Raw genomic sequence first — 13,996 nt, 5'->3', positions numbered from 1 at the left:
TTCCTCTTCCCACGTGGTAAGTAAGGTAAGTAAGTTACTTTCATTTTTACAATTTTTTTCTTATTGGGTAATTAAAATTGAAATGTTATATATGCTTAACCACCCATTCACCCACGATCACCACTCTCTTCTTCTTTCATTCTTTTTTTTCTCTCAAAGGTCTAATTTTTTTCAAAGTGAAAGAGTGTTGTGTTCTAGGGTTTCAAAGAAAAATGGCCAAAACTAAGAATGCTCAACCTTCCAAGAAGCCCTCTCGTGGCTCTGTCTCTGCTTCTCCGGTCACCCCGCCTGCGCCGCCTGCACCAGCAACCGGAGCTTCTGGTTCGTCTTCTGCTCCGACGAAGTCTGCCAAGAAATTGAAGACCCAAGCTCGAAAATCAGTGGCAAATTTCTCCTCTCCACTTGTTGGTGCCTCTCCTATTGCTTCTTTAACACCTGGGTTGGGTGATCATGATGAATCCCATTCATCCGATCACACATTGTCGAAATCCTCTTCCTCGAATGGTGTTCCTAATGTCGACCAAGCTTTGGTGACCTTGCCCACGGTGAGTTCTCGAACAAGGTCCAAGGTTTCCACTCCTAAAAAGCCTGAAGTGGTTAAACCTAAAATTGCATCCAAAGGGGAAAAGGTGGTTTCTTCATCTTCAAAGGCCAAAAATCTCAAGGAGAATCCCCCTTCGGTCTCTTCCTCGGATTCTGAACCAGAAGAAAGTGAGGAGGATCATGATTCAGAGGGTTTGTCCGATTCAAGTGAAGAATTTGTGCCCAAAGATCTTCCTGCTGTTGATGATTCTGGATCCGAGAGTGAAGAACCAGAAACTGAGCCTGTCACTACAGAATCTATTCCAGTCCCTCCTGTTGTTCCAAAGAAGGACAAAGGAAAAAGGCCCATTGTCTCTACAAATCCTGTTCTTCCACAGAAAAGAAAGAGGCCCTCTGGTATTTCTCTTGATAACTTCAAGCCCCACTCTCATTATTTTTGTTATAATGATCATGCTAGAGATATGAAATTCTATGAGAATAGGAATTTTACTGTGGAGAAAATTTTTAATGTTATTGCTCATAAGCCTTTTGGAGTGTATAACATGTTGAAAGAAAGACAATGGGTAGATACCTTGATCGGTTTTGATGGGTATGTGGATAGAATTGTGAAGGAATTTTATGCTAACATCACTGATGAGTTTCTCGATGAGGACTCTTTCATGTTTCACAAAGTTTTTGTCAGAGGACACTGGTATTCCTTTACTGTGAAGGATGTTGCTGAGGCTCTCAATTTGCCTATGGGAATTGAGACTACTGATGTGGAGTTTGATCGTCAAAAGGTGTTCGGTTATCTCTCTGGTGATAATGAAATTGAACTCTCCGACACCATGCATATGTCTCAACTCACCTATCAACATGCTGCTCTCATGAGGTTTGCCCTATCCAATTGGTTTCCTTGCTCCAATCTGGTAAATGTTTCAAATGAACTTGCTTTCTTTTTGTATAAAGTTTCAATTGGTGCTAAAATTGATTTGTCTGACATGATTTGGGAGCAAATTGTTTCTCTTTGAAAGGGTAAGAAACCTAGGCTCAATCTCAGTTTTCCTCACTTAATCTATAAAATTTTATCTGATCAAGAGGAATTGATTCTTGAGAATGAATCAATTGAGATGCCTGTTGTTGGAACCACTTTCAAAATTCCTGAAAAGCTTCCTCATGGAAAATCTGCTCAAAGAAAGGCTCGGTCTGCTTCCCCTGGTCTTACAAATGATCCTGCTGCAGCATCTGCTTCAACTTCTGCTCCTACAGAAATGGCAGAATTCAACTTGCGTTTGGGAAGAATGGAGACAAGTCAGGCCTTGCTTCTTAGGAAGATGGACAGCATCATGAAATACTTCCGACCCAATGATGATGAATAAGTGGTTTAATCTTTTATCTTTTGCTTTTCGTTAATGTTTATTTGAACTTATGACTTTGTCCATGTTTGTTTTTGTTATCTTTGGCTCCTTGATAGACAAAAAGGGGGAGTAGTATTATTTTTTGGATTCATTGAACTCTTTGTTACAACTCTGGACCCTTGGTTTTAGGGGGAGTTGCTTGTTTGTGGTTTAACACTTTTCCGTTTAAAAAGTTGTGTCCTTCGGTTTGTAAGCTTTTCCGTCCAAAAAAAAGTTATTTGTTTTATGTGTTAGAGAGCTTTCATGCAGGGGGAGTATTTTCTATACTCTTGTATCTTTAAAAAGCTATTTGCTTTGGTTTCTAACACTTGATGCAGGTTTTCTCATAATAAAATGTTTTGTCAATCAAAGTGCCAAAGAGGGAGATTGTTAATTCCATTTTTGGCATATTTAATTGACAAAAATATTTTATTATTCTTTGTATATTTCGGTTGGCATTTATTGATATGGTTTCCATATTTGTGTAAATCTAAACTTGGAAGGAAAGTTGACTAGCTTTCCTATTTATGGAAATTGAGGTAAAAATGGTAAGTTTTGATTACACATTGATTCTTTGCTAACCAGCTGTTATTCTGATCTTGTGTTGAGTTTCCCATTTTCTAAGATCATGTTTCTTGAAGAGAAAACCGGAGCTAGACTTTCCTTTTCTATAAAAGGAAAGTTGTAGTTACTGCCCACGATTCTGTAGGTACAGAAACAGAAATTCCTAGACTGATTGAAGAATTATTTTAGGGAAGTTTCTAGTGGGTTGAGGTCTTGTTCAGACCGAATGTAAGCTGTCTATGAGATGTATATTCATTATAAATACATCTTATAGCTGCTAGGTTTTTGTATCTCTTTCACACACTTAGAATTGTATTCATATCTTAAGGAAAGAGTGTCTTTGTCTTTGTTAAACTCTTTTATTCACTTCCATATCTTAAGAAAAGAGTGTCTTTGTTTTGTAGAGAAGAGTTGTTCTACTCTTACTCTGTTTATTTGTTGTTTGTATTGTCTTGAGTCTGTATTCAAGTCTACAACGAAGAAGAACATCAGTGCACCTTCGGGAGAAGGGTATTTACAAGCTTTCGGGAGATTGCTTTTGAAGTCTTGCATCGGGAGGATACAAGCACACCTTCGGGAGAAGGGTTTTACAAGCTTTCGGGAGATTGCTTTTGAAGTCTTGCATCGGGATGATACAAGCACACAACCTTCGGGAGATGGTTGTATAGGCTTTCGGGAGATAGCCTTTAAGCCTTGAATCGGGAGGATTCAACCACTCTTCAAGGTGATCGAAGGGAGTTCGAGCTCTTGGAGTTTTATCAAGATTCGGTTAGTAGGTGGAATACATCAAGCTTGCGGCATACAATAAGAGGGAGTCTATTTATGCATAAGTCAATTACTTTGTATTTTTGATACCGATCTAATGAATCTTATCTCTGGGCGTGGCCCCGTGGACTAGTAACAATCTGAAAGGATTGTTGAAACCACGTACAAAAATCTTATGTGTTTTTACTTTTATGCACTGTTTGTTTTTCTGGGTTTCTCTGGAGTTACAGAGTTGTATTCTGTAACTACGGAAAAACTATTTTCAGTACCAGTTTCATTATTCCGCATTTAATTAATCACTTAATTAAATAATCAAACTGGGAATATTAAAATACGGAATTTCAAATATCAAAAACACCAATGTATATCATATAAACATGAAGTTAGAGACGATATTCATAAGATCTATCTAGTATTATCTATAGAATATTGATCTAAATTAATAATTAGAAGATGAGAAAAAGAAAGTAATACCTCAGGCCTTTTTGGTTTGAGTTTACTGAAAGAAGAGAAAGTTACAAAAATGAGTAATGTGAGGGCTAAGAAATTGTGATATGAATAATTATTATTTTATATTTAATGCTGGTAATTTTTTGTTTTTTTTTAGTTTCACAGTCTTTAGTAATTAATTCATTCAAATAATTACCTTACCCAAATATATATATATATATATATATATATATATATGGAAATTGGAAAGTATGATTTTTTTTTTAAGAACAATGCCTTGGAGTTCTAAAAATATATATACTTATTGTAAAATAATTAATGTGTATTAATAAGATTTTCAAAGAAATCTTTTTAAGAAATGAGGAATACTTTTTCTGTGATTTTGATTTAACGTCTTGGTTTTTCAAAATTCTGGACGTAGAAGTTTAACCATAGGAGTTGCTTGTTTTTTCATCATGGATCGTAATGAATGGGCGGCTTTGAACAATTCGTTTGACTACGATAATAGTGATGAGGATATTATTGAGGGTGATCTTGAGACGGCTTTTGTGGATGTCAGCAAAGATAGTGTTGAGAGAACTCTAGTGGGGAAATTGATTTCCTCCAAGGTAGTTTTCAGGGAACATATGACACAAGTATTGATTTTTTTGGAAGATTAATGGTACCGTGACTGTCAAGGCAGTGAGTAACAATACGTTTTTATTTCGGTTTTTGAATCTTAAGGATACACATAAAGTCTTTGGTGGTGGTCCATGGCTTTTAGAATATCAATTGTTGGCACTCAAAGTTCCTACGAGTGTTGGTGATTACAATTTGTTGACGTTTAATAGAGTGAAATTTTGGGTTCAAATTCATCTTGTTCTGATCTCGTGCATGACTGCTGATAATGGGCAGAGAACTTTGTGGCCTTCTTGGGCCGGTGACCGAAGTTGAGAATTCTTCTAAGAATTGCCTCAAAAAGTTTTTGCGGGTTCATGTTGTCATCGATATTTCCAAGCCTCTTCCTAAACTCATGAAGGTGTTAGCTTGATTAAAGGAGAGGAGAAATCTAAGTTTCCTCTCAAATATGACATCGACCTCATTGCAATATGTAAATTTTTCATAAATCAACTCTAAATAAATTATAAAATATATAAAAAAAAATATACTATTTTTATGATCATGTAAGAGAGATAAAGATATAAGAGTGCTCCAAAATCTTTGTAGGAGAGAGTAAAAAAAATATGAGAAAAAGTGTGTAAGTAAATCTTATTTTAATAAAAGTTAAAAGAAATTAATTAATTTTTTTTTATAAAATGTGATTAATTAAAAAAATAATATAAAATATTTTTTTAAACAATAATATAAAGTAATTTGGGTATGAATAGTAAGAGAATGTTAAAGACAACAAAAAAAATATATATAATAAATGCTTATATTTTTTTTCTTAAAAAAATCTCTTACCACAATATAAATGTAAAATTTTAAAAAAAGTACAGCATTTTTGTGTAAAAACTCCTATTTTAAAATGGGTAAATACCATTTTGGACCCTGTGTTTTGAAAAAATTACAGATTAGACCCTGTACTTTGTGAAATGACAAAATAGACCCTATATTTTCTAAAATAGTAAAAATAGGACCCTGAGCTTCATTTTTGATAACTTTTTTTTAATACAACCAACTTGAAGACAATGCTTAATACGAACAGATACAAAAAATGTAAACAGTTTTGTCATATAGCACTTTTAGATCGGATTATAATTAAATTTTATTTTGACAAAAAATCAATTCAGGATCCGATTTGTACTATTTTAGAAAATACAAGGTCCATTTTGTCATTAAACAAAACACAAGGTCCAGTTGGTAACTTTTGTAAAACAGAGGGTCCAAAATGATATTTACCCTTTTAAAATAAAAGGAAAAAAACAAGTATTCCTCCCCAGTTTCCTGTAAGAAACAAAAGAACAATATCAAAGTTTGAAATCATTGGTCCCCCATCAATGAGTAGCGTTTTTAACTTAAAATCCATCTATTATTACATCATAGAATACACAATTCAGCTATCCAATTTCGTTTCTTATAATTATTACACCAACTCCTATTGTACGTACAGCAAACAGTGCATTACAACACGAGCCAATATTTCAGGCAACTATTTCAACCTTTTGGAACAAAGAAACTAATAGTTCATATGTAATTACAACTTTACAAATAATAGCCTCATTGTTCGAGTAATCAGCCAGGTACAAAATAATCCATCTTGTCCACGGGAAGATTCAAAACCGAAGTCTCCACCTACACCATGCGCAGCAAAGCAAACACCAAAATATTTTCAAACTAGCTCATTCTTGGGGCTAAAAACTAATGAGGGAGGGACAAGCTTACCTCTTCGAAAGGAACAAAAACAAAAGGTGTGAGACCCCTCTGGTGTGATACAGCAGGCACATCTGGGTTGTGTGTTTCATCATCCAACCAACTTTCAACTACTCCAAGAATATCCTCACCAGGGCCATTGACCTCATCAATGTTCACACCACTTGTAACAAGTGAGAGTAAATTCATCCGATTGTTTGCACCGTCCGTAGTTCCCCTTATCCTATAGGACAAAAACTTCATCATATATACCCACTGGCAAACAATACTCATACATAGATGGATACAAAGAGAAAGTCAGAAGAGCAAATTTTATCTAAAAATGATTCTGAGAATTTGGCGATATTTTTGCTTACTTTGTCATATGTCTTACACTTACCTATTTTATCATTCAATTTGCTTTCTATCAGTCAACCCACTAGTAATCTTAAGTGTTGCATCTCATTCTTTTCCGATCATTCTTTATTTCAGGTTCTTATGACATTAATATTATTGGTAAAGGACATGAGCTAAGGCTCTATGTTCTTATCATACCACCCCTAACCTAACTTTTATGGCTTGTTTCACTTCCACTTCCACTTCCACTTCCACTTCTGAGAATTATTTTCAGTAGGGCCATCCATCTCTTCAGGAGGGCAGTAGTGATAAGACCATTGGCAAAATATACCTATGTGAGAAGGAAAAAATAGGGTGAGTGGGTGACATGTCTGTGTCTTAGGTGAGCAAGACAGTGGTGCTGACTCATAGGTGAGAGAAAGAGTTATGCTTTTCAGTAAGGCAAATGAGAAGGGATTTTGGGATTTTTGTGAGAATTGTAGAAAGACCAGGCTCTCGAAAAATCCATTGCTGGTTTCTCAGTTCCAGCTTTGTTTATTTTTAATTTCCTGTTGTGTTGGGTTTGGTGTTGTGATTACAGGGCAATTATCTCAACACACACACACATTTATATATATATATATATATATATATCTAGACATAATTCATTCGAAGACGAAGGAAAAAGAGCGAATTTTGTAATTCATGATTTCGGAGAATCACTAAGCTTTCCTAGGAAAGAGCGCTTGATTTGAGGAATTCACTAAAGCCGGAAAAATATAGAACAATGGGGAATAATATCAAGTATTTTTCCCTACTCATGATTCTTTGTAATGTATCAATCAATATGACAGGGATTTCTTCCTATTAAGGAATTTTCTTGACTGAAAAACCAACAAAATACAATGCGATGCTTATCCTCTCTCCAGACTACTTACTAATAGTTTAGTTTAGGCAGAAACATAATTAAAAGAAACAAACTAATAGTCCAGTGTTAGAACTCCTATCAGATTTACTTATGCTAGAAGGGCCAAGGGCAATAAGGATATTGACATGTAAGGGCAGCAATGTGTGTGGGGGGCCTTTTGGTAATTGTTGAGTTGGTTAGGAAAGGGATATAGTGGCAGCTAGTGCTAGTGAGAATGTCATGTCATGTAAGAATTGAGATTTCTCTCTCTCCATCAAGGCCTGAAAGGACCCCTATCCTTTCTTTCTGTTATTACTTTCCTTTTTGAGAAATACAATCTAGAGCATGACTATAATGGTTTAAGCTTTCTACTAATGTGCTTTTACTGGTTACTGTCTAATGTTATTGGTGCTAATTGTGGGCTTATCTCAGTACGCCCTAAAATTATTGTAGTTAAGAATTGTTCAAAATATAAATCATTGCCCGAACAAGAATAATTATCACCAATCAAATAACAATGCAGGGCCATTTAAGCTTTACATCCAAACAGTATGCCCATACCTTAATCGGATCCTCCATACTGTAGGGCGTGTGCCTGGGTACAAAACTGCAGCCTCAATCTATAATGGAGTAATAAAATATGAAGAAGTCAACATTATCATCATAAGGAAAATGCAACTAAGGTCTGGAGAAGAACAATCTGACCTTATCGTCTGACAAAGTGTAATGGCCACTGAAAACAGCTTCAGCCTTGGCTGCACGGAAGTTCATGTATTTTGCCACATCTTTGATCTTCTGAGATGAATTCTGCAACAGCAGATTTAAATGGAAGAAAGAAAAAGTAATTCAGATACAAAAACATAATCAATCATATTTCACCTTTAAAAAAACCTTCCACAAGAGTTGGAACAAATTTAACCTTGTACAGGAATCGGCCAGAAGCAAAGAATCTGATGTAACGGTAATAGCAGACCTGAACAACCAAAGGAACTAAGACAGGTTGTACAAAAGGAACTGAAACATATAATTTAAATCTAGAATTGAACATGCAAGCTTTTTCAATAGAGAACATTGAAGATGCACAAATGAATAAAATGGTTTCCCTACTGATTTGGGATGAAAACCCCTACAAAAAAAAATGATGGGAACCCCAAGTGCTATTTACCCTTTAATTTAACCTTTATGATATGTTTCAGATACCTAAGCTTAGGCTTTAGAGATGAAGAGCATAATATGAAATTCAATCAATAGAAAGTGATTGCCTCATCACACAAATTGAAGTCTTAACAACAAAATAACAGCATACCACATGAACAGGATTAGTGACTTTCCATTCTGCAACTCCAGCACGAATGTAAGTGTTCCTGCTTACATAAAGTCCTGACATGCCAAAAAAATTTCACATGAACATCTCTCCAAATCCAAACAGTCAAAAATACGATAACGGGAATTCGGATGGTAACACCGAATCAGAGTTACGTTAACAAACACAAACCATATGAATTGGAGAGCACAAAAAGTGAAAATAAAATCAGAAAGATACAAACAACAATTAAAATTAAGGCATCTCCTACCATCAGTACGAGCCCTTGGTCTCAAAAGCCACATTCTTCTCCATGAACTCTCATACTTTGACTGCAAAATTTTATAGTTTTCGACCACTCCAGAAAGCTTCAAAACAATGAATCCCAGTTTTAAATAAGACAACAGACAATTGACAAACTAAAGGCTCAAAACATAAGCAGTACCAGTTACCTGCCAGGCCTTTAAGCATGCATTGCGCCAAAACACAGGATTGCGAATTGTATACCGCCATTTTCGGCACACACAAGAAGCCCTGCCCAAGTCATATGGTGTCATTCGTGCAAAGACCTGCAAATGAACAAATTTATGTGCCATAAGAACTTGTCACAAATAATCACTTCATCGGAAGATCATCAAAAAAGATTTAGATCATTTCTAAGTAAAAGAACACTTTTAAGTCATATGGTTTGCTCCCACAAGGACTGACGTTTGAGTCCCTCTTGGATACTTTCAAAATAGGAAGAGAAAAAAAAAACAACAATGCTTTTCAAGAGAATTTACAGTTTCTTCTCAATAAATTTGAGAGTGGGTCAGTCTAAGACAAGTGACCTTTTTCTTTTTTTCAAAAAAAAAAAAATCTCTAATAATATAAAATAGTATAGAAAGCACAATCCTGCCCTAGCACATGTGACATGTCAATAATTTTCACAAGCAATTATAAATAAAAGTAATCAATGGAACACATGAGCAGTATATAGACCTGTGATACGTTTTACATATGCTAGGAGGGGCAGAAAAGAGTAATCAGATTATAGCAGGGGTAATCTGGGCAGGTTGCTAATGATGTGGTAAGGAATGTTTATGGGAAGGGGATATGTAGTGAGTTGAGTACTAAGAAAAGGGATGCCAGAATTGTATTTTGTTGAGCTTAGCTCTTAGAAAGTGCAGGTCTCTCGAACACCTGAGAGTTACTGTAATATTTCCTTTTGCTGGTTGTTTGTGTATTGTTTGGTCTGGTTGTTTGTGTATTCATCCCCAAAATTGGCAGATTGACTCAATCTCCAGCACTGTAAAACTCTCCAGAGCCAGTTGTCCATGGTGGTCTGCGTCGATCTTGGGCTAGTAAAAATTGACTTCCTACCTCCCTCTTAGAGAAAACAACATGACCCAATGGGTCCAACCCCATACTATGATTAATTAGGTTAACTATTGTGCTTATGTAGGTCGGGCTTGGACATGACATAAGTGAAGGGACTGGGCCTTCCGGTTTCACGTAACATATTAACGATTTCTTTCTCGATTGCTACAGGAACTGTCTTCGATAAAATAAACCCGAATGCAATTTCCTCGGTGATTGGCAGTGACGAGTTCTTGCTCACCGCAATCGGCAGCCTTCCCGGTGGCAAAACTATCTCTGAAACAGGGGGTTCGATCACTGAGTTGTGTTGCTGACTTCTTGGCATATACTCTGCTAGTTAGAAGCCATGATTTGTCACTGTAGTCCCTATCATCTCCGATGGAAAAACAGGGAGATCAATATGTAGTCCCTAGCAACACCTCGGCCAAAACATTAATGAGGGTCGCAGGTCTATGCCCGCACCTTAATCACCATCTCCACTGGTAGATTCCCAAAGAATATATCACGGAGGAAGGTTTTCAGAATACCAAACATTTGTGTTGCAATCTGATTGAACCGAGTCCAGAACTCCATCACCAAACTTTTATAACGGAGAGCCATCAATTGATTAAATGGATAATCGGTTTTACAACAACAGTTGAACAACATAATGCAAAATTCCAACCAGTTCTTGATCAGATCTTGCTCATCTACCACTTGAAAACATCTCCGAGTGACACCCTCTAAACCTTCTTGAGTAACAGCCACTTTCTGACTCTCTTGATCCGATGAGATATCACCCTGAATAGATGTCTATAGTCCTTCCATAAATTCAACATGAGCTTCCATTGGTGTATAGGTCATACCACATGTCCGTATGGCTATATACCAACTAATGTACCCGTTTATGCACAATCTAAATTGTGCAGAAAACATATAGCAGCAACAAAACAAGTGAAGAAGAAATCTCTTAATGAAAAAGGCAAAACAGTGACAATCCTTAGGCATTTAGAGATTGGATTTATGCATACCCCTCTCCTCTCTACTCCCATTTGTTCCTTCCCATAACTAACACATCAATTAATAAAATGCCTACCTCAATACAAAATTTCCTTACCTTTGTCCAGTCACTCCCTAATAAGTAATGTAGATGAAAAAGTGTTGCATTTCAACGTAGTAGCAAACCAAAAAAATAGTTTCTAAAATGCCATACCTCAAAGAGAAGCTCATCGGGTAAGCTACGGTGTATCAGAGCTGGATCAACATATGCTTTCCTACTCACACTTCCAAACGGAGCAACGGGTCTAACATTGATTCCATAAAGATCTGAAACATAAAACCTGAAACAATAAAAACCAATATACAAAGACTTAATCTAGCCCAATTGTCACATATTAAGAGTTACCACATTAAAAAAAAAAAAAGGAAAATGAAGCAAAAAAACAGTATATATAAGGAGGTAGGACCCTACCAAGCCACGGTCTTTTAGTGACGAAGTACTGAACATTCTTCAACTTCAAAGCCGATTCAAGTTCAGTCAAACTAGATGAGGCATAATCTGCAAGAGACAAACATTAACATATATCAAAATCCCCAACTCTAAATAGTGCAATCTTTTTCATAAAAATTAATAATAAGAATAAAGGAAAAAAATAAATTAAATAAATGTGCAAGTCAAGCTAAGCCTAAACATGTCATTCAAACTTGTAAAACAAATTCTTCAAAAACATATTGTATGACAAAATAGTAATATCAACCATAATTCAAGATATTATGAATAAAGAAAAATACAAATTGCAGCAAAATGTATGAGTCAATCAATCAAATAGAGTACTAGACAGAAAGCTTAGCTCATAAAATATGACAAACCTGAAGCCATGAGGACAGATGAATAACAAGGAAGCCTCCGAGTCAATTTTCTCTGGAAAGTGAGAGAAAAGAGAGAGAAAGGGTAAGTAGAAATTTCACTATTCTAAGATACCACATTTTTGAGAAAAACAGACTATTATTTGGTTAATCCACAGTTATGATTCTATTGTAACAAATATCCACAACATATCGCATTACAGGTTGGGAATTTGCACGCAAATCTGGCAAAATTCATCCCAAAACAAAAGGATAGTTAGGTAAAAACTATCCTGTTCACTAATTAAATAAAAAAAAGGCTCAGATCAGATATATAGACATTAATAAATCGAAACACAGTGCTCCTCAGCAGGTAAACTGTACTTTGCACAAATAATTCAGAAAAGTTTAACATACTTTTAAAGAAAAACAAAAATAAAAAATAGATAAAGCAGATTACATACTAAATCAACCACACACCTTAATTACAAAATAAAATTCTCAGATCAGAGAAAAATAAACATAATATCTTGAAACTGAATGGACCAAACTAAAGAAAGAATTAACCAAACAAAAGCAACTTACCGAGTGAGATAGAGATCTGCCAAACTGAATTTTGGATATTGAAAATGGAAAAGAACCAAATATATACACACACATACTAGTGAAGAGAAGTATCTCAGTTAAACTTGATGTTAGAAATTTCTTACCTTTTGAGAAATGACAAAAAAAAAAAAATACAACTTTATGTTAGGATACATATGCTAATAAAAAAATATCATTCTGTAATCAAATCCAGGATTGAATTTTTTAAATTAGGGAAAACATATTTCACACTTTTATTCATCAATACAAATTAAAAATGAATGAAGAACAGAGAAAGGAAATGGAATAATTCAGTGATTTCATATAATCAGTTATAGAAATGGAAAACTAACAGCTAATTTTACATTAACCTTATAGTAATTAGGATTTAAATAGCATTAGAGTAAAAAATGAGATGTTTTTAATCAAGTCAGAGTGGATGGTAACATATAAAAATGAACTGGAGATTTTCAATTCTATATAAAATCATTGTGGGGTGGTAGTGGTACAGGTTTGAAGTTTTCAAAAGGGGATGATAAGATTATATACCTTTATGCAGTTAGGCGGGTCGAACGTTGTCGGAAGAGGAAGATAGTATGCTTCACTCCGAAAAAGGTGGAGAGGATGGATGAGAAGAATTTTAGGATTTTTCAATTTCTTCTCTCTCTTTTTGATAATTGAAATTATACTTGGAAGGAAGGAAGGGTGTTTTTGGTTTCTTATTTTAGGGCTTATTTAATGGAGATAATGAACTCCTATCCTGTCTCTTATCAAGTTATTTTTACAAGGTATGTTGAAAAATACTTTTTTTTATTTTTCAATGAACTAAATCATATCTCTTTTTATATGTATTGTACTCAAAATATTCTAACATAAAAGAGTTATATGGAGAGTATATTGAAGTGACAGGGGTAAAATTAGTAAAATATTTAAAAAAAAGAAGTAAAAATAGTAGGCTTTAAAAAAGAGAGTAAAAATGAAAGAGGACAATGTGAAAAGGGTATAAAGTCTAATTTTCTCTATTTTTATTTATGAGGATTTGATTTAGCCTATTTTGAGGGCAACGTGAAACTCAAATTTAGTGATAAATTAATATTAAAAGAAGTATTATTTTAAGCCCAAGAATATCGGCCCAACTATAGGAACGAAGGAAGCGGCTACGTTGGCCAGGAACGAAGACAGCGGCTACAGGAGCGTCGTCATCATCCGTACGTCGTTGGCCGGCATCACTGTCGGACGGCTACCGTCTGAGAGCAGTTCAAGAGCAGTCGTCGTCAGTCGTCTATGAGGGGTTCAAGAGCAGTCCTGTAACACCCTAACTAACATAGGCGTATTACGTGATTTTTAAACATGCTGTGCAGCTCGTTGCTAATCAACGAGGTTTATGGATAACGTGATTAATTAGAATTTTTGCTTTTTAATTAAACTTATAAAATAATATTACAAAAGACTCGGGATCCCGATTACAAAATCATCTACAAAAAAGAGTTAACTGTTTATACAAAATAATTGTCGCCTAGCGACTAGTTACAAAATCAGCCTTGCTGTCCCGAGGATCGTACTCTCCAGGCCTAACCGCCCCGACATGTACAATCTTCATAAGCTCGCTCACGGTCCATCAGCTTTAGCCTTGCCTTTACCTACACATAAACG

At 35.3% G+C, this 13,996-nt stretch overlaps 1 protein-coding gene across 2 annotated transcripts; it reads right to left on the bottom strand.

Annotated features, from left to right (window-relative positions):
- Positions 1-5,687: 5,687 nt before the first annotated feature.
- On the bottom strand, positions 5,688-13,095 carry LOC115725621 (F-box protein 7). 2 transcript variants are annotated; one of them, XR_009688483.1, is made up of 13 exons: positions 12,893-13,094; positions 11,783-11,834; positions 11,385-11,471; positions 11,127-11,239; positions 9,028-9,144; positions 8,847-8,943; positions 8,579-8,652; positions 8,192-8,245; positions 7,978-8,079; positions 7,834-7,892; positions 6,063-6,273; positions 5,807-5,972; positions 5,688-5,768 (listed from the first exon to the last, which is right to left on the bottom strand). XR_009688483.1 is itself a non-coding variant. In XM_030655203.2 (12 exons), exons 2-12 carry the CDS (start codon positions 11,790-11,792, stop codon positions 5,913-5,915), a joined length of 984 nt encoding a protein of 327 aa, XP_030511063.2. In that variant the 5' UTR covers positions 11,793-11,834; positions 12,893-13,095; the 3' UTR covers positions 5,688-5,912. The 2 variants fall into 2 exon arrangements, 1 of the variants encoding a protein (XP_030511063.2); XM_030655203.2 differs by having other exon boundaries at positions 5,688-5,972; positions 12,893-13,095.
- Positions 13,096-13,996: the final 901 nt, after the last annotated feature.

This window comes from Cannabis sativa, chromosome 6, assembly GCF_029168945.1.
Source record: "Cannabis sativa cultivar Pink pepper isolate KNU-18-1 chromosome 6, ASM2916894v1, whole genome shotgun sequence".
In the NCBI taxonomy this organism is placed as follows: Eukaryota; Viridiplantae; Streptophyta; class Magnoliopsida; order Rosales; family Cannabaceae; genus Cannabis; species Cannabis sativa.
This window is presented reverse-complemented; position numbering and strand designations above follow the sequence as displayed.

Excerpts from the sequence above, each read along its gene's own strand:
- LOC115725621 (XM_030655203.2), bottom strand. Across the intron at positions 8,944-9,027 it reads CATGCTTAAAGGCCTGGCAG|CTTTCTGGAGTGGTCGAAAA; the intron begins GTAACTGGTACT and ends ATTGTTTTGAAG. Across the intron at positions 5,973-6,062 it reads TTTTTGTTCCTTTCGAAGAG|GTGGAGACTTCGGTTTTGAA; the intron begins GTAAGCTTGTCC and ends CGCATGGTGTAG.